Here is a 23445-nt window from a genome sequence, read left to right as displayed (position 1 = left end):
CACTGTACTCCAGCCTGGGTGACAGAACAAGACCTTGTCTGAAAAAAATAAAAAATTATGCTGGGCGCGGTGGCTCATGCCTGTAATCCCAGCACTTTGGGAGGCCAAGGCAGGCAGATCACCTGAGGTCAGGAATTCAAGACTAGCCTGGCCAACGTGGAACCCCTCTCTACTAAAAATACAAAAATTAGCAGGACATGGTTGTGGGCATCTGTAATCCCAGCTACTTGGGAGGCTGAGGCGGGAGAATCGCTTGAACCCAGGAGGTAGAAGTTGCAGTGAGCCAGGATTATCCCATTGCACTCCGTCTCAAAAAAAAAAAAAAAAAAAAAAAAAAAAATATATATATATATATATTTTTGTATCCTTTGGCATAAATGGATTAAGTAAGTCTGTCACTAAATAGAAAAATACTCCCGTCTGCAATGAATTAGAAGGTTGCTTATGATTCTTTTTTTTTTTGAGACGGAGTCTTCATCTGTCTGCCCAGGCTGAAGTGTCACGATCTCAGCTCACTGCAGCCTCCGCCTCCAGGGTTCAAGTGATTCTCTTGCCTCAGTCTCCCAAGTAGCTGGGATTACAGGCATGCACCACTATGCCTGGCTAATTTTTGTACTTTTAGTAGAGACGGGGTTTTACCATGTTGTTCAAGCTGGTCTTGAACTCCTGACCTTGTGATCCACCCACCTCAGCCTCCCAAAGTGCTGGAATTTCAGGCATGAGCCATGGTGCCTGGCTTTTTTTTTTTTTGACCGTCTCACTGTGTTGCCCAGGCTGGGTACAGTGTGACACAATCACAATTCACTTCTGCCTTGACCTGCTGGACTCAAGCTGTCCTCCCACCTCTTGCCTCCCAACTTGCTAGGATAGGCATGTGCCACCACGCTCAGCTAATTTTAAAATTTTTTCTGTAGAGATTAGGTCTCACCATGTTGCCCAGGCTGCTCTCAAAATTCCTGGGCTCAAGGGATTTTCCCACCTTGGCCCCCCAAATTCCTAAGATTACAGGTTGAGCCAACGTCTGGCATGCTTTTGGTTTTTATCTTGAAATTTAACAAAGTGCTGTCCCATGTATTTAAGTATCAAACTATAACTGAATTTTCTTTCTTTTCAAGGATCTCAAGGGCATTTCCCTTTGCCCACCTCACCTTTTCATATTTGGCAAACTATATGCATTTGCCTCCAGCCCAAGATTATAGATATGAACTGATTATGATCTGCATGTTCTGTCATTGGATTCAAGCATATTCTTACAGAAGAGCCACCGTGGAAGTCGTGGGTAAATATGTGTTGGATTGGTAACTCCCTCTTGGAGAATTTCTTGTGAGTTACACAGCAATAGAGGAACTCATTTAACTGGAGATACAATCTGAATTTGTAAAGTGTGGCCCATTTTCTAACATTTTTATTTTACATACCCTCCCATGTCTTCTGGGTTGATGAAACTAACAGAGATTAATAAAAACTCATCATGGGCCGGGCGCGGTGGCTCAAGCCTGTAATCCCAGCACTTTGGGAGGCCGAGACGGGCGGATCACGAGGTCAGGAGATCGAGACCATCCTGGCTAACACGGTGAAACCCCGTCTCTACTAAAAAATACAAAAAACTAGCCGGGTGAGGTGGCAGGCGCCTGTAGTCCCAGCTACTCGGGAGGCTGAGGCAGGAGAATGGCGTGAACCCGGGAGGCGGAGCTTGCAGTGAGCTGAGATCTGGCCACTGCACTCCAGCCTGGGCGACAGAGCGACACTCTGTCTCAAAAAAAAAAAAAAAAACAAAAAAAACAAAAAAAACTCATCATGTCATGTACAGGGACTCATGCCTTTAATTCCAGCATTTTGGGAGACTAAGACAAGAACATCCTTGAGGCCAGGAGTTCGAGACTGTATAACAGATACATCTGACAGTAATAAGCACACCTTAAGAATGACCCTGTGGTCTAAGAAGAGTGTTGGTTCAACGTTCCAAACGAAGGAATCTGGGAGTGGCCAGCCCAGAGGTTTCTGAACCCCTGGCCTGTTCCTTGCAATGAGGCCCTTTGTTTTGAGCTGGGTGGAGGGTGATAAGTGAAAATACTGTATGAACTGCATGCTTCTTACAAATGATAGTGGTTTTCTTGTCCAGCCTGCTGCTCCTGGACTGCCCTGTATCTAAGTCCTCAATAAACCCTGTGTCTCGTTTTCTTTTTTCTTTTCTTTTTTTTTTTTTTTGAGATGGAGTTTCGCTCTTGCTGCCCAGGCTGGAGTGCAATGGCATGATCTCGGCTCACCACAGCCTCCACCTCCCGGTGCAAGCGATTCTCCTGCCTCAGCCTCCCAAGAAGCTGGGATTACAGGCATGTGCCTCTACACCTGGCTAATTTGTATTTTTAGTAGAGGTGGGGTTTCTCCATTTTGGTCAGAGTGGTCTTGAACTCCCAACCTCAGGTGATCCATGTGCCTCAGCCTCCCAAAGTGCTGGGATTACAGGCATGAGCCACCATGCCTGGCCCTATGTTTCAGTTCTAGCTCTGGCTCTCATTCACTTCTTGTACATGGTGCCATCCTTATTGGAGTCAATAGGGTAGGGATCAATCATGATAGAGACCAGCTGGGCAACACAGCACCTGTCTCTATCAAAACAGCTGGGCATGGTGGCACATGCTGTGTGGTCCTAGCTGTGTGGGAGACTGTGGCAGGAGGATCATTTGAGCCCAGGGATTTGAGGTTACAGCGGGCTATGATTGCTCCACTGCACTCTAGCCTAGGCAGCAGAGCAAGACCCTGTCTCTCACCTGGTGAAATTAGCAGAAGCTTTTCATATTACTTTGCTGAAGGCTCTTAAATTGGTTTTGCTTAACCTATAAACAACTCCCTTCAGAAAGCAAGTATTCCCTTGTGAGAAAATTACCTATCATCCCATGAGGTTGGATGGAGGATTGTATGAACCAACTTAATTCATGACCAGGCATGGTGACTCACGCCTGTAATCTCAGCACTTTGGTAGGCCGAGGTGAGTGGATTGCCTGAGGTCAGGAGTTCCATACCAGCCTTGCCAACATGGTGAAACCTCATCTCTTCTAAAAATCCAAAAAGTAGCTGGGCGTGGTGGCAGGCACCTGTAATCCCAGCTACTCTGGAGGCTGAGGCAGGAGAATCTCTTTGTTTTGTTTTGTTTTGTTTTGAGACATAGTCTGTCACCCAGGCTGGAATGCAGTGCAACCTTCACTCACTGCAACCTCTGACTCCCGGGTTCAAGTGATTCTCTTGCCTCAACCTCCCAAGTAGCTGGGATTACAGGCATGCGCCACCATGCCCGGCTAATTTTTGTATTTTTAGTAGAGACAGGGTTTCACCATGTTGGCCAGGCTGGTCTTGAACCTCTGACCTCAGGTGAGCCACTTGCCTCAACCTCCAAAAGTGCTGGAATTACAGGCATGAGCCACCGCACCTGGCAGGAGAATCACTTGAACCCGGGAGGTGGAGGTTGCAGTAAGCTGAGATCGCGCCACTGCACTCCAACGTGGGCGACAGAGACTGTCTCAAAAAAAAAAAAAAGGAAGAAGAAGAACCTCATTTTGAAGCCAAAACCATCAGACTGACCATTCCAATTATGTGCTGAGCATAATTTCATCTCTTGGACGTGGGTGCTAACATTTCTCTGAGGTCCTAAGTTTTTTCACCATCTACTGATGCTTCCATAGACCCACTTCTGTCAAAACTGTTTGATAATTACCTAGTCAGTGTTTTCTTGTTTTTTTTTTTTTTTTGAGATGGAGTCTCGCTCTGTCACCCAGGCCGGAGTGCAGTGGCCGGATCTCAGCTCACTGCAAGCTCTGCCTCCGGGGTTCACGCCATTCTCCTGCCTCAGCCTGTTTTATTGTTTTTTGCTTTTTGTATTTTTTTTGGCGGTAGGGGAGACGGAGTCTCGCTCTGTTGCCCAGGCTTTAGTGCAGTGGCGCAATCTAAGCTCACTACAACCTCTGCCTCCCGGGTTCAAGCAGTTCTTTTGTCTCAGCCTCCCAAGTAGCTGGGACGACAGGCACGTGCCACTATGCCCGGCTAATTTTTTTTTTTTTTTTTTTTTTTTGAGACGCCCAGGCTGGAGTGCAGTGGCGCCATCTCTGCTCACTGTAAGCTCCTCCTCCTGGGTATACGTGTTTCTCCTGCCTCAGCCTCCCAAGTATCTGGGACTACAGGCACCCGTCACCATGCCCGGCTAATTTTTTTGTATTTTTAGTAGAGACAGGTTTCACCATGTTAGCCAGGATGGTCTCAATCTCCTGATCTCGTGATCTGCCCACTTCGGCCTCCCAAAGTGCTGGGATTACAGGCGTGAGCCACTGCGCCCGGCCTAATTTTTGTATTTTTAGTAGAGACGGAGTGTCACCATATTGGCCAGGCTGGTCTTGAACTCCTGACCTGGTGATCCGCCTACCTTGGCCTCCCAAAGTGCTGGGATTACAGGCATGAGCCACTGTGCCCAGTCTACCTGGTCAGTATTAATAGGCTTTTGTATCTTGCAATTTACAACTCTTCCTTTCATGTAATACTAATTTTTCATGCAGAACACTCCCTACTCTCAAGATAAATCAATGATAATCACTTCCCATCAATGACATGAACACATGGCTTTAACAAACGCCCAGTATGACCAGATGGAGAGCACCACCTTTAAGGACTGTTTGAAATGCTTGTTCCTTGGTGCCATAAAGAAATAGCACTTGAACATTAACTTCCTCAGCAAGGCCATTTTTAGTTTCTGCAGAAACGGTACACTCGCTGGCAGTTTTGCTATGAGAGTACACTGAACAAAGAAGACAGGATCATTTATAACCTGATGCGTCCACCTTATTGCTATGTCTGGTTTCCATTGACTAAATACAAATTCGCATTCTGTATTTGTCCTGATTGGCTAGCAACGTAGAACTTTTTTAAAAGAGGCAAAGGCAGAGGAAAATGAAGGAGGAATTAACTTGTGGAATGCTAAGAAAGGCAAAAACACTTTCAAATAAGGAAGAGGAACAGGATATGACTTAATGCTTCCTTGGACCAGTGTAACCATGTCAGGGCAAATACTTAGGCTAAATTGTGGGAGCTAAGAACATAAAGTACATAGATTTTTTTTTATCACAGCTAGCAGATACCTAAGAATGTTAAAACAGGTCTTTGAATAAATTTTGCTTCTAAAAGAAGTTACCATTTATTCCTAATTAGATGGGGAGGAAAGTCTTTGAAGAGGAACCTCTACTTTACTTTTTACAGACTGTAGCCATCACCACTACCAAGATACCATTTCTTTTATTGTTTTTTGTTTGTTTGAGAGAGAGAGTTTCGCTCTGTCGCCAGGCTGCAGTGCAGTGGCATGATCTCGGCTCACAGCAACCTCTGCCTCCCAGGTTCAAGTGGCCAGGCTGGTCTTGAACCTCTGACCTCAGGTGAGCCACTTGCCTCAACCTCCAAAAGTGCTGGAATTACAGGCATGAGCCACCGTACCTGGCAGGAGAATCACTTGAACCCGGGAGGTGGAGGTTGCAGTAAGCTGAGATCGCGCCACTGCACTCCAACGTGGGCGACAGAGACTGTCTCAAAAAAAAAAAAAGGAAGAAGAAGAACCTCATTTTGAAGCCAAAACCATCAGACTGACCATTCCAATTATGTCTCTGCCTCCTGAGTAGCTGGGACTACAGGCGCATGCAACCACACCTGGCTAATTTTTTTTTTTGTATTTTTAGTAGAGACGGGGTTTCACCGTGTTAGCCAGGATGGTCTTGATCTCCTGACTTGGTGATCCACCTGCCTCGGCCTCCCAAAGTGTGGGAATTACAGGCGTGAGCCACCGTGCCCAGTGTTATTGTTCTTTATAAGACTAACGTCATGTGGTGGCTCACGCCCGTAATCCCAACACTTTGGGAGGCCGAGGTGGGCGAATCACAAGGTCAGGAGATCGAGACCATCCTGGCTAACACAGTGAAACCCCGTCTCTACTGAAAATACAAAACATTAGCCAGGCGTGGTAGTGAGCACATATAGCCTCAGCTACTCGGGAGGCTGAGGCAGGAGAATGGCGTGAACCCGGGAGGCGGAGGTTGCAGTGAGCCGAGATTGCACCACTTCACTCCAGCCTGGGTGACAGAGCGAGACTCCCTTTCAAAAAAAAAAAAAAAAAAGACTGATGTCAAATTACTAAAAGTAGTTGAATATAAGAATGTCAGGTAAAGGATACTAAGTGGGAAAAGGTGTTGTTCAATTAATTGCTACAATGATTTGTGAACTCCCCAGATTTGAGGCAGGTCTCAGTCAATTTTAAAAGTTTATTTTGTTGGCCAGGCGCTGTGGCTCACGCCTGTAATCCCAGCACTTTGGAGGGCAAGGCAGGCGGATCAAGAAGTCAGGAGATCGAGACCATCCTGGCCAACAAGGTGAAACCCCATCTCTACTAAAAGTACAAGAATTAGCTGGGCATGGTGCCACGTGCCTGTACTCCCAGCTACTCGGGAGGCTAAGGCAGGAGAAACACTTGAACCCTGGAGGCAAAGGTTGCAGTGAGCCGAGATCACGCCACTGTACTCCTACCTGGCCAAAGAGCGAGACTGCGTCTCAAACAAAAAAGTTGGCTGGGTGCGGTGGCTCACGCCTGTAATCCCAGTACTTTGGGAGGCCGAGGTGGAGGGGATCACAAGGTCAGGAGTTTCAGACCAGCCTGACCAACATAGTGAAACCCCATCTCTACTAAAAATACAAAAACTAGCCGGGCGTGGTGGTGCGCACCTGTAATCCCAGCTACTCAGGAGGCTGAGGCAGGAGAATTTCTTGAATCCAAAAGGCAGAGGTTGCAGTGAGCCGATATTGCACCACTGCACTCCGACCTGAGCGACACAGCAAGACTGTCTCAAGAAAAAAAAAAAAGTTTATTTTGCTAAGGTTGAGGACGCATGCCCATGACACAGCCTCAGGAAGTCCTGACGACATGTGCCCAAGGTGGTTGGGGTACAGGTTGGTTTTATACCTTTTAGGGAGACATGAGACATCAGTGAATATATGTAAGAAGTACATTGGTTCTGACCAGAAAGGTGGGGACAATTCGAAGCAGGGAGGGGACTTCCAGGTCACAGGTAGACAGGTAGAGACACAAACAGTTGCATTCTTTTTAGTTTCTGATAAGCATTTCCAAAGGAAGCAGTCAGGATATGCATCTATCTCAGTGAGGAGAGGGATGGCTTTGAATAGAATGGAAGGCAAGGTTGCCCTGAGCAGTTCCCAGCTTGACTTTTCCGTTAGTAATTCTGAGGCCACAAGATTTTCCTTTCACAGATTCTATGAGCAGATTTGTTTTCTGTAGGAATCACGGAGATTCAACTTTGCACTCCTGCTTTAGGGGAGCACATCTCTCCCTTCCGTGATTTGCCTTAGGGACTCTAATGCTTCTGAGGGCTTTCAGAAACGTTATAACACAATAACTTTTATCAGCCTCTGCTTCCAGTTCAGGTATTTTGCGACTGAATGACTGTTTCAAATGGTATGGTAATTTGGATTTTTAGCCTTTGGGAGAATCCTAAATAATAGTTTTAGCTTGAGCTCCCCAAAATCTGAAATAGTTTTTTTTCCCAAATTCTTGAGTGATTAGTTACAGACACTAGTCTCCAGGAATCTGAATACAGCTTCTAAGGCTAGCTGAGACCTGTCCACTGCCGTAGAAAGGCGTCTTTTTTTTTTTTTTTGAGACAGAGTCTCCCTCTGTCACCCAGACTGGAGTGCAGTGAAGTGATCTCAGCTCACTGCAAGCTCCGCCTGCCAGGTTCATGCCATTCTCCTTCAGCCTCAGCCTGCAGAGTAGCTGTGACTAGGTGCCCGCCACCACGTCCAGCTAACTTTTTTTTTGTATTTTTAATAGAGACGGGGTTTCACCATGTTAGAAAGGATGGTCTCGATCTCCTGACCTCGTGATCCGCCCACCTCTATGTCCCAAAGTGCTGGGGTTACAGGCGTGAGCCACTGCGCCCTGCCAGAAGGGTGCGCTTTTTTTTTTTTTTTTTTTTTTTTTTTTGAGACAGAGTCTCGCTCTGTCGCCCAAGCTGGAGTGCAGTGGCCGGATCTCAGCTCACTGCACGCTCCACCTCCCGGGTTCACTCCATTCTCCTGCCTCAGCCTCCCGAGTAGCTGGGAGTACAGGCGCCCGCCACCACGCCCGGCTCATTTTTTGTATTTTTAGTAGAGACGGGGTTTCACCGTGTTAGCCAGGATGGTCTCGATCTCCTGACCTCGTGATCTGCCCGTCTCGGCCTCCCAAAGTGCTGGGATTACAGGCTTGAGCCACCGCGCCTGGCCTGTAGTTATCTTTTCAACACTTAGTAAGAAAGAATATATAAAGAAGAACTATAAATCTGTAAAGAACTTTCCCAGCCGGGCGCGGTGGCTTTGGTTCAACGCTTCTCAGCCTTTTGGCTAAGATCAAGTGTGAGACGGAGTTTCATTGTTATTTTCCAGGCTGGAGTGCAATGGTGAAATCTCGGCTCACTGCAACCTCCACCTCCCAGGTTCCAGCGATTCTCCTGTCTCAGCCTCGGGAATAGCTGGGATTACATGCATGCGCCACCACACCGGCTAATTTTTTCAGTTTTTAGTAGAGATGGGGTTTTACCATGTTGACCAGGCTGGTCTCGAACTTCTGGCCTCAAGTGATCTGCCCACCTTGGCCTCCCAAAGTGCTGGGATTACAGGTGTGAGCCCCTGCGCCTGGCAATGACTAATTTTTTGTATTTTTAGTAGAGATGTTGTTTCACCATGTTGGCCAGGCTGTTGTCGAACTCCTGACCTCATGTGATCCACCTGCCTCTGCCTCCCAAAGTGCTGGGATTACAGGTGTGAGTCACCACACCCAGCCAACTAACTGGTAAGAAATTATTGCTGGGCCTGGTGGCTCACACCTGTAATCCCAGTACTTTGGGAGGCCCAGGAGGGCAGATCACCTGAAGTCAAGAGTTGGAGACCAGCCTGGCCAATATGGTGAAACCTCGTCTGTACTAAAAACACAAAAATTAGCTAGGCATGGTGGTGCAAGCATGTAATCCCAGGAGGCTGAGTTAGGAGAATCATTTGACCCCAGGAGGTGGAGGTTGCAGTGAGCCGAGATCATGCCACTGCACTCCAGCCTGGCAACAGTGTGAGACTCTGTCTCAAACAAACAAACAAAAAAAGAAATTCTTACCCTTTTGCTGGCATTCCAGCATTCCAGGCTTCTGGTTTCCCTTTCCCTGAGAGGCTCTAATGACCCAGCTGGCTGCACCACAGCCCTGGGGGCCAATCCGCAACACAAAGCTAAATTATCTTTTTCCATTCTGGCCAGAGCAAAATACGTGTGACAAAACATACACATTAGCCACTCTGCTTTGACTGGAATATCCAACAGGCAAGGCTCAAACTTACCCTGGTTGGGCACCATCATCTTTAACCTCTGACCAGGAGTTTCAATTTGGTCTCTGGGCAAGATGGTCACCCTGAATAACAGAAAATATAAGAAAGGGAAAGGAGACAGAGAAAAACATTGCCTGCCGGGCACAGTGGCTCACGCCTGTAATTCCAGCACTTTGGAAGGCTGAGGCGGGCAAATCACAAGGTCAGGAGATTGAGACCATCCTGACTAACACAGTGAAACTCCGTCTCTACTAAAAATACAAAAAATTAACCGGGCGTGGTGGTGGGCACCTGTGGTCCCAGCTACTGGGGAGGCTGAGGCAGGAGAATGGCATGAACCCAGGAGGAGGAGCTTGCAGTGAGTCCAGATCGCACCACTGCACTCTGGGTGACAGAGCGAGACTCTAAAAAAACAAAAACAAAACATTGCCTGTGGCAGGGTGGGGAAGGCCAGGAGCTTAGAGAGGCCAGGGAAGACCCCCCCCCCCCATTGCAGTGACACTGACAAGTTCAAGCGGCCACTTGTCAGTAGCAAAGGGATCTTTTCCAGCAGTCCCATCAGCTCTCAAGTTTTCCCTTTTGGGGAGGAAAAAGCTCCCCATGTCCCATGATCCTGTACATTCCTAGTCCTGTCACCCATAGCCATCAGCAAGGCAGATTATTCCAGAGAACACCAGTTAACATCCCATTGTGCCAAACCCATTCCTAGCCAAGAGGGACTTTACTGAGAGGGGCCTCTAACCCCCTAACTCTTAGGAAGTAATCTAACCTTCTAACCTTCCTAAGTTGGGCATTGAACCAAAGTTTGGTCAAGTTTCCTTGCCTTTTATTGAGAGGAGCCTTTAACCAGGAGAGACACGAACTCCCCTAAGTTGGGCCTCTAAACCAATCCCATTCTTTATCTGGGTATATGCACTCCACCCACTCAAAGTCAGCCAGTTGGTGCACGCGGATGATTTTCCTCTGGGCTGGGGGCTTCTCCAGTGTCAATGAAAAGAGTCAAATTCTGTAGACTATTTGAAGAGATTTATTCTGAGCCAAATATGAGTGACCATGGCCTGTGACACACCCCTCAAGAGGTCCTGAGAACATGTGCCCAAGGTGGTCGGGGCGCAGCTTGGTTTTATACATTTTAAGGAGGCATGAAACAGCAATCAAATACATTAAAGAAATGCATTGGTTTGGGCTGGGTGCAGTGGCTCACACCTGTAATCCCAACACTTTGGGAGGCTGAGGTGGGCGGATCACAAGGTCAGGAGTTTGAGACTGGCCTGGCCAACATGGTGAAATCCTGTTTATACTAAAAATAGAAAAATTAGCCTGGCATGGTGGTGCGCACCTGTAGTCCCAGGTACTCAGGATGCTGAGGGCAGGGGAATTGCTTGAACCTGGGAGGTGGATTTTGCAGTGAGCTGAGATCATGCCATTGCACTCCAGCCTGGGTGACAGAGTGAAACTCCTGCTCAAAAAAAAGAAAAGAAAGCAAAGGAATAAAAGAATGGCTATTCTGTAGACAGAACAGTCCAGACGGCTGCTGATTGCCTTTTGTTTTGTTTTGTTTTGTTTTGAGACGTTGTTTTGTTCTGTGACACCAAGCCCGGATAATTTTTTTTTGTATTTTTAGTAGAGATTGGGTTTCATCCTGTTAGCCAGGATGGTCTCTATCGCCTGACCTCATGATCCTCCCGCCTCGGCCTCCCAACGTGCTGAGATTACAGGGGTGAGCCACCACGCCTGGCCTGGTTGCACATTTTTATGGTTATTTCTTGATTATATACTAAACAAAGGGTGGATTATTCATGCCTCCTTTTTTTAGACCATATAGGGTAACTTCCTGATATTGCCATGGCATTTGTAAACTGTCATGGCGCTGGTGGGAGTGTTGCAGTGAAGAACACCAGAGGTCACTCTCATCGCCATCTTGGTTTTGGTGGGTTTTAGCTGGCTTCTTTACTTCAACCTGTTTTATCAGCAACATCTTTATGGCCTGTATTGTAGCAGGACGAGAGGCAGACAAAACTCCTCAGACACCGAGTTACAGAAGGAAGGGGTTTATTCGGCTGGGGGAATTGGCGAGACTTCAGTCTGAAGAGCCAAGCTCCCCCAGTGAGCAATTCCTGTCTCTTTTAAGGGCTCACAACTCGAAGGGGTTGCACGTGAGAGGGTCGTGATTGATTGAGCAAGCAGGGGGTACGTGACTGGGAGCTGCATGCACCGGTAATTAGATCTGAACAAAACAAGATAGGGATTTTCACAGTGCATTCCTATACAATGTCTGCAATCTATAGATAACAACCAGTTAGGTCAGGGGTCGATCTTTAATTACCAGGCCCAGGGTGTGGCGCCGGGCTGTCTGCCTGTGGATTTCATTTCTGCCTTTTAGTTTTTACTTCTTCTTTCTTTGGAGGCAGAAATTGGGCATAAGACAATATGAGGGGTGGTCTCCTCCGTTAGTATCTTGTGCTGACATCCTATGTCATCCTGTGACTTAGAACGCCTACAGCATCTGGGAATGCAACCCAGTAGGTCTCAGCCTCATTTTATCCAACCCCTATTCAAGATGGAGTTGCTCTGTTAAACACTTCTGACAGCTGTGGTTTCTTCACACAAAGAGGTTGCAGCTGGGGTTAGGTTCCTGTTCTGCCAGCCTGGCTCCTTCCCAATTCCTGTTAACTTACTGACTTATTAGGGCCCCACAGATTAGAAATTATCATTTAGGAGTCATGCAGCTAGAGGCCACAAGACTAAACGTCCCCAGTTGTTCCTAGGGATAATACCACTATTGTAAAAGCTAAGATTGGTGCTGGAAATATTTTTCAGACCCTGAACTTGATGGATCTGATGGCACTACTCGGATGGATAAACTGGATCATCTCGTCTTGTGCCTCCCCCTCCCCCAAAACCCACTCACCACAAGATAACAACTTTGACTCCCTATGATTTCATCTCCGACCCAACCAATCAGCACTGCAGACTTCATGGCCCCTTATCTACCAAATTATCCTTAAAAAACCCCAGTCTCAGGAGGTGGAGGTTGCAGCGTGACATTGCACCCCAGCCTGGGCAACAGGAGCAAAATTCCGTCTCAAAAAACAAACAACAGCAAAAAACCTGGTCTCCCAATTTTCAGGGAGACTGATTTGAGTAATATTAATAAGTCTCCAGTCTGCTGTTCATCCAACTCTATGTGAATCAAACTCTTTTTCTTTTGTAATTCCCCTGTCCTGATAAATTGGCTCTGTTTGGGCAGTGGACAAAATGAACCCGCTGGGTGTTTACACATTCATTTTAACAATACAATAATGGTTATTAACGTTTGCATTAATCTCTGCTTCCAGTGGAATAATTTTGCATCTGAAGGACCATTTGAAATGATAGGTGAATTTGGATCTGTAGCCTTTGGGAGCATCTACACTAACTCTGAAATAATATTTTTCCATACACTGGGGTAATCAGTTACAGCCAATAATCCCAAGAAATCTCAATATGAGTTCTAAGAAAAGGCAGGATGATCCTCTGCCCAGTAGAAAGATCTGCCATCTTTTATTTATTTATTTATATATTTTTTCCAAGATGGAGTCTTGCTCTGTCGCCCAGCTGGAGTGCAGGGGCACCATCTCGGCTTATCACAACCTCCGCCTCCCATGTTCAAGAGATTCTCCTGCCTCAGCCTCCTGAGTAGCTGCGATTACAGGCGCATGCCACCACGCCCAGTTAATTTTTGTATTTTTAGTAGAGACGGGGTTTCACCATGTTGGCCAGGCTGGTCTTGAACTCCTGACCTCAGGTGATCCACCCGCCTCGGCCTCCCAAAGTGCTGGGATTACAGGTGTGAGCCGCTGTACTCGGCCCTTATTTTTATTTTTTAGAGGAGAGGTCTGGCTCTGTTGCCCAGGCTGGAGTGCAGTGGCACGATCTCGGCTTACCGAAGCTTCGAACTCCCAGCTCAAGCGATCCTCCCTCCTCAGGCTCCCTAAACCTAACCCCAACCTTGGGTCAGTTGGGATCACAGGCCCGCCCGACCACACCCCGCTAATTTTTTTTATTTTTTATAGAGACAGGATTTTGCTTTGTTGCTCAGGCTAATCTCTAACTCCTGGCCTCAAATGATCCTTGTGACTTGGCCTCCTAAACTGGTGGAATTACAGGTGGGAGCCACCATACCAGTTAGGACGCACCTCTTAAAGGTACTCCTGACGTGGAGTTAGGCTTTCCCTGCAGAAGCGCTTCTGGGAAGCGCGCCCACCCGCCTTCTTACTTAGGGAACTACATTACCCAGAAAACTCCGCGTCGAATGGCAGCGTGGAAAGGCCCTGAGGGCTAAGGATAAAGGCGTTTCCTGTGTGCACGTGACAATGGGTCCGGACTTCCGGCGCCCTCTAGTGGCGGCCATTTTGATTGGTGTTGGGTTTATTTGTGGGAGAGGCTAGTCAGCGCTAGGTCGGGACTACGGTGACTGAACCCAGAAGGCGGAGAGCAGTTGTCCTCCGCTGCACGAGGCGACTCTGGAGCTCTGTGACGGTGCCCAGCGTGTCCCACTCCTGGGACAGGATAGGGACCGCCGTGCCCATATCTCTTGGCTGGTCGCCCTCTCCTCTGGACCCGGCTTAAAACCGCGTGGTTCGATGGCGGCGGCGGCCACGCTGAGGCTCTCAGCTCAGGTAATTGTGGCGCCCTCAGGTCATCTCATTGTCCAAAAGCAGCGAGGTGGTAGCGCCTGCTCACGGCTCTGCAGCCCGGACGCCGGCGTCCGGACACTGAGGCGCTCGCGGGAGGGGCCCCATTTCCGACACCTGTGGGATGCGGTGGGGAGACCTACAGGCATAGGAACTGGCTCGGGCAAAGGCCTGCAGGTGAACTATGCCGGAAGGATGGAATCTGGGGTCGACAGGTGCCTGTTGTGAGCAAATTATGAGGCGGAGCGCCCCCTGGAAGAGCAAGCAGGCTGGGGGCTATGCACTCATCATGAGGACGCTAGAAGCCATGGAGAGTTTGGAAGAAAGGAGGGATGTCTAGAGCATTGCAAGGGTAGAGATAATCAGGTTCACCGTGTTTGTGTCTTTCCACAGTGTCAGGTGTTAACTGATGTTATTTGAGTCAACAAAAGCCATGAGCTAAATGGAGTTCGAAGGAGGCAATTCTCTTTAGTGATTCCGGTTCACTTGGTAGTCGGCCATGGGCACAGAGGCTCAAGACACTCAAGTCAGTCAATATAGCAAACCATACACAATAGTATACTTAACATATAAGTGTTATAGGTTAAACATTCCACAACGAACAAAGTAATGTTTAGCATCAAGAGGAAAAAGATATAGGAGCAAACGTTATGGAACCAGTTTAGAGGGAGCAAAGAAGACAAAAGGCATCCTTGTCTGGGCCAGTTGGTGGGCGACTGGCCTGCAGTCTTACAAGGAAGCATCTTTAAGGTGGCAGAGCCTTAGGCAGCAGATGCTGAGTTTTTATTATGAGTGACTGTCAGGACGGCCCTTTTGAGCTGCTGAAGACCTAATCTTTTATAGTTACAGAATCCTCTGGGGAGAACTGATAGTGGAAGAGTTTGCTTGTTTGTGACCTTACCTGGTTAGATACAGTCTTTATTTTTTATTTTATTTTATTTTATTTTATTTTATTGAGACAGAGTTTCACTCTTGTTGCCCAGGCAGGAATGCAATGGCGCGATCTCGACTCACCGCAATCTCCGCCCCCGGGGTTCAAACGATTCTCCTGCCACAGCCTCCCGTGTGGCTGGGATTACAGGCATGCCCCACCACACCCGGCTAATTTTTTGTATATTTAGTAGAGACGGGGTTTCTCCGTGTTGGTCAGGCTGGTCTCAAACCCCCGACCTCAGGTGATCCGCCTGCCTGGGCCTCCCAACGTGCTGGGATTACAGGCGTGAGCCACCGCGCCCAGCTTATTTAATTTTTTTAATTTTTTGAGACAGAGTCTCAGTCTGTCACCCAGGCTGGAGTCCAGTGGCGTGATCTTGGCTCACTGCAACCTCCGCCTCCCGAGTTCAAAGGATTCCCCTGCTTCAGCTTCCGGAGTGTCTTATGCGTCCGTGTGAAGAGACCACCAAACGGGCTTTGTGTGAGCAATAAAGCTTTTTAATTACCTGGGTGCAGGTGGGCTGATTCCGAAAAGAGAGTCAGCAGGGAGATAAGGGTGGGGCCGTTTTATAGGTTTTGGGTAGGTAAAGGAAAATTCCAGTCAAAGGGGGGTTGTTCTCTGGCGGGCAGGAATGGGAGTCACAGGGTGCTCAGTGGGGGAGCTTTTTGAGCCAGGATAAGGAATTTCACAAGATAATGTCATTTCTTAAGGCAAGGACCGGCCATTTTCACTTCTTTTGTGGTGGAATGTCATCAGTTAAGGCGGGGCAGGGCATTTGCACTTCTTTTGTGATTCTTCAGTTAATTCAGGCCATCTGGACGTATAGGTGCAAGTCACAGGGGATGCAATGGCTTGGCTTGGGCTCAGAGGCCTGACACCGAGTAGCTGGGATTACAGGAATCCACCACCAAGCCCGGCTAATGTTTTGTATTTTTAGTGGAGACGGGGTTTCAGCATGTTGCCTAGGCTGGTTTAGAAGCACTAGCCTTGGCCTCCGAAAGTGCTGGGATTACCGGCGTGAGCCACTGCGCCTGACCATCTTTATTTTTTTGTTTATTAAACAAAGCATCTTACCCTTGATGGCAGAGTGCCCTGTGAAATACAAATTGTCTTTTTCTGAGATGGAGTTAGTTATGTCAAGTGTGCTCTATACAAAGGACAGGATCAAAATCCGGATTTTAAAGGTTTTCCAAAGGCCAATCAAAGGAAGAACAGAGTGGAGAGGTGATGAGCACCTTGGGGCCCTGGGAGGTTGAATCTTTGTTGTAGATCACATAGGTGGTAGAGATGACATTTTATATTGAGGCACACAGGTCATACAAGCAGTCTGAGGTCACCTGACTCCAGTGCCAAGAAGGGGTACCTGGAGGTCTGAGCTTATCACATCTTATCAGGGATACATTCCTGTAATGTCCGCCTCTCTTCGAGGCACTCGTGGGTATACGAGCATTTAAGGAACTCAGAAAAGGAAGTGGAGAGTGTTCCATTCCCTCCCTGGTCCTGACCCCGACCCATATGTTCTCTAGCTTATGGTGTCATGGGACTGTTTTTTATAATTTTAAAAATATTTTCTTTTCTTAAATTTTAAATTTTTCTGGGTATATAGTAGGTGTATGTATTTATGAGTTACATGAGATATTTTGATAACAGGCATGCAGTGTGTAATAATATTACTAGGGTTAATGGTCTATCCATCATCTCGAGCATTTATCCTTTGTGTTTCAAACAATACAATTAAACTTTTTGTTATTTAAAAATGTACAATTAGGTTATTTTTACCGTAGTCACCCTGTTGTGCTACCAAATACTAGATCTTATTCTCTTTATTTTTATTTTTTTTTGAGACAGTCTTACTCTGTTGCCCAGGCTGTAGTGCAGTGACATGATCTTGGCTACCTGCAACCTCTGCTGCCCAGATTCAAGCAATTCTCCTGCCTCAGCCTCCTGAGTAGCTGGGGATTACAGGCACCTGCCATCAGGCCTGGCTAAGTTTTGTAGTTTATAGTAGAGATGGGGTTTCACCATCTTGGCCAGGCTGGTTTTGAACTCCTGACCTCGTGATCCACCTGCCTCAGCCTCCCAAAGGGCTGAGATTACAGGTGTGAGCCACCGCCGTGCCCTCACATTTTCTTTCCTTCTTTTTTTTTTTTTTTTTGAGACAGAGTCCCTCTCTGTCACCCAGGCTGGAATGCAGTGCTGGGATCTTGGCTCACTGCAACCTCCGCCTCCCAGGTTCAAGCGATTCTCATGTCTCAGCCTCCTGAGTAGCTGGGACTAAACATGTGTGCCACCACGCCTGGGTAATTTTTTGTATTTTTAGGAGAGATGGGATTTCACTGTGTTAGTCAGGATTGTCTCCATCTCCTGACCTCGTGATCCACTGGCCTCGTCCTCCCAAAGTGCTGGGATTACAGGTGTGAGCCACCACATCCGGCCCACATTTCCTTTATCCTTTCATTTGTTGATGAACACTTAGGTTGCTTCCAGGTCTTAGCTGCTGTGAACACTGCTGCAGCAAGCACGGGAGTGCAGATATCTCTGTGATATACTGGACTCCTTTTGGGTTTATACCCAGCAGTGGGCTTGCTGGATTATATGGTAGCTTAATGTTTAGTTTTTTGAGGAACCCCCAAACTGTTCTCCATAGCGGTGGTACTAATTTCCATTCCCACCAACAGTGTACGAGACTGTCCTTTTTCTTCACATCCTCACCAGCATTTGTTATTGCCTGTCTTTTGGATATAAATAAGCCATTTTAACGGGGTGAGATGATGTGCATTTTCTTATGACTAGTGATGTTGAGCACCTCTTCCTGTACCTGTTTGCCATTTGTATGTCGCTGTCTTTCGTTTGTGTTTTCAAGACAGGATCTTGCTGGGTCACCTAGGCTGGAGTGCTGTAGTGTGATGATGGCTCACTGCAGCTTTGACCGCCTGGGCTCAGGCAATCCTCCTATCTCAGCCTCCCAAGTGGCAGGGACCACAGCCATGTGCTACCTTGCCTTGGCTAGTTTTTAAACTTTTTTGTAGAGATGGGGGTCTCACTGGTTAAACAGGATGGTTACCAACTGCTAGGCTCAAGCGATCTTCCTGCCTCAGTCTCCCAAACTGCTATGATTATTCAGATTTTTAAATGGAATTATTAAGAGTTTTTCCTATAGAGTTGTTTGAAGTCTTTACATATTCTGGTAATTAATCCCTTTGCAGATGGGTGGTTTGCAGATATTTTCTCCCATTCTATGGGTTATCTCTTCACTTTGTTGATTGTTTTCTTTGCTGTGCAGAAGCTTTTTAGCTTGATCTGATGCCATTAGTCCATTTTTGCTTTGGTTGCCTGTGCTTGAAAGGTATTACTCAGGAAGTCTTTGTCGGCCAGGCTCAGTGACTCACTACCTGTAATCCCAGCACTTTGGGAGGCCAAGGTGGGCGGATCACCTGAGGTCAGGAGTTTGACACCAGCATGGGCAACATGGGGAAACCCTGCCTCTACTAAAAATACAAAAATTAGCTGGGTGTGATGGTACGTGCCTGTAATCGCAGCTACTCAGAGGCTGAGGCGGGAGAGTCGCTTGAACCTGGGAGGTGGAGGTTGCGGTGAGCCGAGATTGTGCCATAGCACTGCAGCCTGGGCAACAGAGTGAGACTTCATCTCACACACACAAAAAAAAAAGGAGGTCTTTGCCCACTTCAGTGTTTTTTTGTAGTAGTTTCAGAGTTTGAGGTCTTAGATTTAAGTCTCAAAAATCCATTTTGATTTTTTTTTCTTTTTTTTTTTTGAGACAGGGTCTCCCTTTGTTGCCCAGGCTGCAGTGCAGTGGTGCGATCTCAGCTCACTGCAACCTCTGCCTCTTGGGTTCAAGCGATTCTCCTGCCTCAGCCCCCCTAGTAGCTGGGACTACAGGTGTGCACTACCACATCTGGCTAATTTTTGCATTTTTAGTAGAGACGGGGTTCCACCATGTTGGCCACGATGATATTGATCTCCTGACCTCGTGTTCTGCCCACCTTGGCCTCCCAAAGTGCTGGGATTACAGGTGTGAGCCAGTGCGCCTGGCCAGTTCTATTTAATTATTTTAATTTCTTTGCCAAATTTATCTGATAGAATTCTGAATTATTTCTGTGTTTTACTTGAGAAATTCCTCAAAATAGCTATCTTGAATTATCTCTCTGAAAGGTCACATATCTCTGTTTCTCTAGGATTAGTGCTTGGTGCTTTAGTTTGTTTGGTGAGGTCACGTTTTCCTGAATGGTGTTGATGCTTGTAGATGTTCGTCATGTCTGGGCATTAAAGAGTTAGGTGTTTATTGTAGTCTTCACAGTCTGGGCTCATTTGTTCCTGTCCTTCTTAGGAAGACTTTCTAGGTATTTGAACGGGCTCAGGTGTTGTGATCTAAGCTGGATCTACTTTAGGGGGAAACCCACACTCAGTAATGCTGTGACTCTTGCAGACCCAGAGAGCTCTACCACCTTTGTGGTCTTGAATAAGATCTGAAAGAATTCCCTGGATTAACAGGTAGAGGCTCTTGTTGGGTCTTCCCTCACTTTCTCCCGGAGTCTCTCTGTCAGTGCTGAAGTGACTGAAACTGGGGGTTGGGGCAGAAGCACCCCTTTAGCTACCACCACTGGGACTGTGCTAGGTGACAGCTGAAGCCAGCACAGCACTGGGTTTCACCCAAGGCTCCTGTAACCACTACATGGCTATCGTCTGTGTTTCCTCAGGGCCCTAGCCCTGTACAGTCAGCAGGTGGCAAAACCAGACAGGCTTATGTCCTTCTTCTCAGGACGGTGAGTTCCCCAGGCCTCAGGTTGATATAGAGATGCCATCCATGAGCCAGGGATTGGAGTGAAAAACTTAGAAATCTACCTGGTGTTCCTTTGCACTGCAGCTGAGCTGGCACTCAAACTACAAGATACAGTCCTTCCCATTCTTCCCTCCCCTTTCCATAGGCAGAGCAGCCTCACTCTGTGGCCACCACCAGCACAGGCCCACAGGGAGTGCTGTCAGACGACCACTGAGGTTCCGTTAAGGGCTAAGAGCTCTTCAGTCAGCTTGTGGTGAATGTTTCCTGGTCTGAGGCTCACTCTTCAAGACTCACCCAGGGCAGGTCCAGAAATGTTATCCACGAGCCAAGGCCTGGAATCAGGCACCCCAGGAGGCTTCTTGGTGCTCTATCCCTCTGTGGTTGAGCTGGTAACTGAGGTGCCAAAAAGTCCCCTTTACTCTCTGCTCTGTTATTCTCAAGCAGGTGGGGTCTCTGACCGTAACCACCACAGCTAGCAGTGTGCTGTGTTACATCTGAAGCTGGCACGTCTCAGAGTCTCACCCAGTGCCATCGCGTACTACCTGGGCACTGCTGCTTGTTATTCAGGGGCCAAGGGTTGTTTAGTCAGAAGGTGATGGGTCCTCCCATGACTGAGTTCTTCCCTTCAAGGTAGCGGGTTCTGTTTTGGTCCAGAGTGTATCTAGAAATATTGTCTGGGTGGGCCTGGAATGGGGCCTCACAACCTGCCCAGTGCCCTATCCTGTGGCTGAGGTGATATCCAAAATGCAAGACAAAGTTCTTTTTGCTCTTCCCTCTCCTCTCCTTGAGTGGAAGGAAGGACCCATGTAGCCTGGGGTTGCGGGAGGGGTGGCACAAGCACACCCTTAGCTACTCCAGCTGGTGTCTCACTAGGTTGTGCTCCCCCAACCCAACCAGGTCCACTGACTTGGAGCGCAGCTCAGCACAGGACATTTCTAGGGGTTGCAGTCCTTGTGGCCTAGACTGCCTTTCAAGTTTATTTAGGACTTTAGAGCCCTCCAACCCACAGTGGCAAGGCTTGCCAGATCTCAAGTCCTGACCATTGAGGTGGGCGATACCCCTCTGGCTGGGCTGGTCGATATGCTCACTCCCTGGGATGGTGTCCTTTGAGTTCAGCCCAGTTTTGCTTTCTGCTATGACAGGGAAGCACTGATTTCCGTGCAATGTCTGACAGTGACTGCACTTTCCCTTCCCAGGAGCACAGATTATCCACAACAGGCAGCCACTGCTGGGGGATGGGGAGGGCTGGCATTGGCAAGTCAAGACTACAGCCCCTTCTAGTGCCATTTCCCATAATACAAAGTTAATTCCAGGTAGAAGTGCTCACCTGGAATTAACCAAAAATCAAGTGAGTGCTCACTTGATTTTTGGTTCTTATGAAGGTGATTTTTTTCTGTGTAGATAGTTTTTAAATTTGGGGGTGTGGGCCGGGCATGGTGGCTCATGCCTGTAATCCCAGCACTTTGGGAAGCTGAGGTGGGCAGATCACCTGAGGTCAGGAATTCGAGACCAGCCTGGGCAACATGGCAAAACCACGTTTCTACTAAAAGTACAAAAATTAGTCGGGTGTGGTGGCAGGTGCTTGTAATCCCAGCTACTTGGGCGGCTGAGGCAGGGAGAATTAGGGAGAATTGCTTGAACCCGGGAGGCAGAGGTTGCAGTGAGCCAAGATCATGCCACTGTACTCCAGCCACAGTGACAGAGCAAGACTCTGTCAAAAAAAAAAAAAAAAAATTGGTGTTCTGTTAAGGTTATGATGGATGCTGCTTTCTATTCTGCCATCCTGCTCTGTTGTACCTCTGGAACTCAGTGCTTTCAACTGGGAACACTAGAGAAACCCTAAACCCTAGGCGCTAAGTCCATAACGCAGGTTGTATGGAGGTATTCCCATTTCAGTGAAACTATGTGAACACTTAGAAGGTCAGGCCTGGATTTGGTAGCAGTATATGAAATGCTTAGAGATAAAACTGATCAGAGTGGGGAGGTGATGTTACTTCAGTTCTGTCTGGCTCCACGTTGGAGAACAGAGCATGGCGTTAAGGGAGGGGGAAGGAAGACAGCATTGAGGCTCATTCTGTCATCCAGGTGAGGTTTAATGGACAATCCTTGGCCAAGGAGATGTCGCTGGAATTGTGATTTACATTTGGTAAAGGAGCAGTGTGATTTTCTCATGTGGTCGGTAAGGACATGCAAGAGGGTTTCAGGCATGACCCTGGGGTTTTTTTATTTTTGTTTTTAGATGGGAGTCTTGCTCTGTCACCCAGGCTGGACTGCAGAGGCACGATCTCAGCTCACTGAACCTCTGCTTCCTGGGTTCGAGCCCTTCTCCCTCAGCCTCCTGAGTAGCGGGGACTACAGGCACACGCCATCACGCCTGGCTAATTTTTGTAATTTTAGTAGAGACGGGGTTTCACCATATTGGCCAGGCTGGTCTCGAACTCCTGACCTCAGGTGATCCACCTGCCTCAGCCTTCCAAAGTGCTGGGATTACAGGCTAGAGCCACTATGCCCGGTAACCCTAGGGTTTTTGGTTTTAGAAGCAGCAGTGATAGAAGCTGTATCAGCTGAGATGAGCAAGTTGGGATTAGGCATAATATTCATTGGGGATATAAGGAGGGTTGTTTTCACCATGCTAAGAGCCTGAGATGCTTCAAAGACCAGTAAGTAGTGGCAGCAAGTAAGTAATGTCCACATAGGTTGCGATATCTGGGAAGGAATTGATATCGGAGACATCCAATATATGATAGCTAATGTGTGGGCTAAGGTGAGTTAGCCACGGGTCCCGTTTTGGAGGGCACACTTCAGAATAAGGTAGTAAATGTTTCAGGGGGCCAGAAAGGAATGGTTGGAGGCTGAGGACTGGATGTTTTGCCTGGGTTCCTGGGTGACATGATTGGCATTCATAAACACAGGAGAGGGAGGTAAGTGACAATGTCGGGTGTATCAGACGGCATAGCTTGTCATGGCGCGGACTTCATGGAAATAATAGACATGAGACGTAGGCAGAAGTACAGGAGGAATTGAGGGAAAGGTCATCATTGCCGAGCGGTTGGCAAGTGAAGCACAGAAGTGGAATAGGGTCAGGAATAGCTGAAGCCACACGTGGTTCTGTGTTGCTGTGGAGCCGTGCAAGGAGGCCTTCATAGAATTACTTGAGACCACCACTCCTTTTAGGATCCAGTAGAATTGCAATTCTGTGGTAATAGTGGATCGGTTTGAATGGGCCATACACACTCTGGGTGGTGTCAGCCACGATGTGGTGTAAGGCCAAAAATGAAGGCCCAATGTGATTTGCCACGTGGATGCCTGGTGATATTGGTACAACCCCAAATGGCCTGAGTGCAAGTTTCTTTCCCATTTAACTATCTTTTTGTATATTTTAAATTTTTTTCTCGTGTGTGTGTGTGTGTGTGTGTGTGTGTGTGTGTGTGTGTGTGTATGTATGTAGAAACAGGGTCTTGGCCATGTTGTCCAGGCTGGTCTTGAACTCCTGGGATCAAGCAGTCCTTCCACTTTGGCCTCCCAGAGTGCTGGGATTATAGGTGGGAGACTCCATGACTGGCTACTTCATGCTCTTAAGTAATGTATCTGAATGGGTGCAGTGGCTCACGCCTGTAATCTCAGCACTTTAGGAGGCTGAGGCG

At 47.7% G+C, this 23445-nt stretch overlaps 2 protein-coding genes across 8 annotated transcripts in view; both read left to right on the top strand.

Moving 5' to 3' along the window:
- LOC105488194 (zinc finger protein 418) overlaps positions 1–23445 on the top strand; it is a 64923-nt gene that overhangs the window by 13595 nt on the left and 27883 nt on the right. For 6 of the 7 annotated variants that reach the window (XM_071088101.1, XM_071088098.1, XM_071088103.1 and 3 more), the window contains 2 exons: positions 1116–14051; positions 15335–15480. The gene's annotated coding sequence lies outside the window, so the exon portion shown is untranslated. The remainder of the gene's footprint in view (positions 1–1115; positions 14052–15334; positions 15481–23445) is intronic. The other variant, XM_071088099.1, reaches the window with a different exon arrangement.
- The window catches only part of LOC105488073 (zinc finger protein 814), a 23572-nt gene continuing 14046 nt past the window's right edge, over positions 13920–23445 (top strand). The window contains 1 exon segment of the mRNA XM_071088110.1: positions 13920–14051. Coding sequence (XP_070944211.1) covers positions 14016–14051 — 36 coding nt within the window. The 5' untranslated portion in view covers positions 13920–14015.

The sequence above is a fragment of the Macaca nemestrina genome, chromosome 20 (assembly GCF_043159975.1).
Source record: "Macaca nemestrina isolate mMacNem1 chromosome 20, mMacNem.hap1, whole genome shotgun sequence".
NCBI classification, from domain to species: Eukaryota; Metazoa; Chordata; class Mammalia; order Primates; family Cercopithecidae; genus Macaca; species Macaca nemestrina.
Note: the sequence above shows the minus strand (reverse complement) of the source record. Positions and strands in the feature narration are given on the sequence as shown.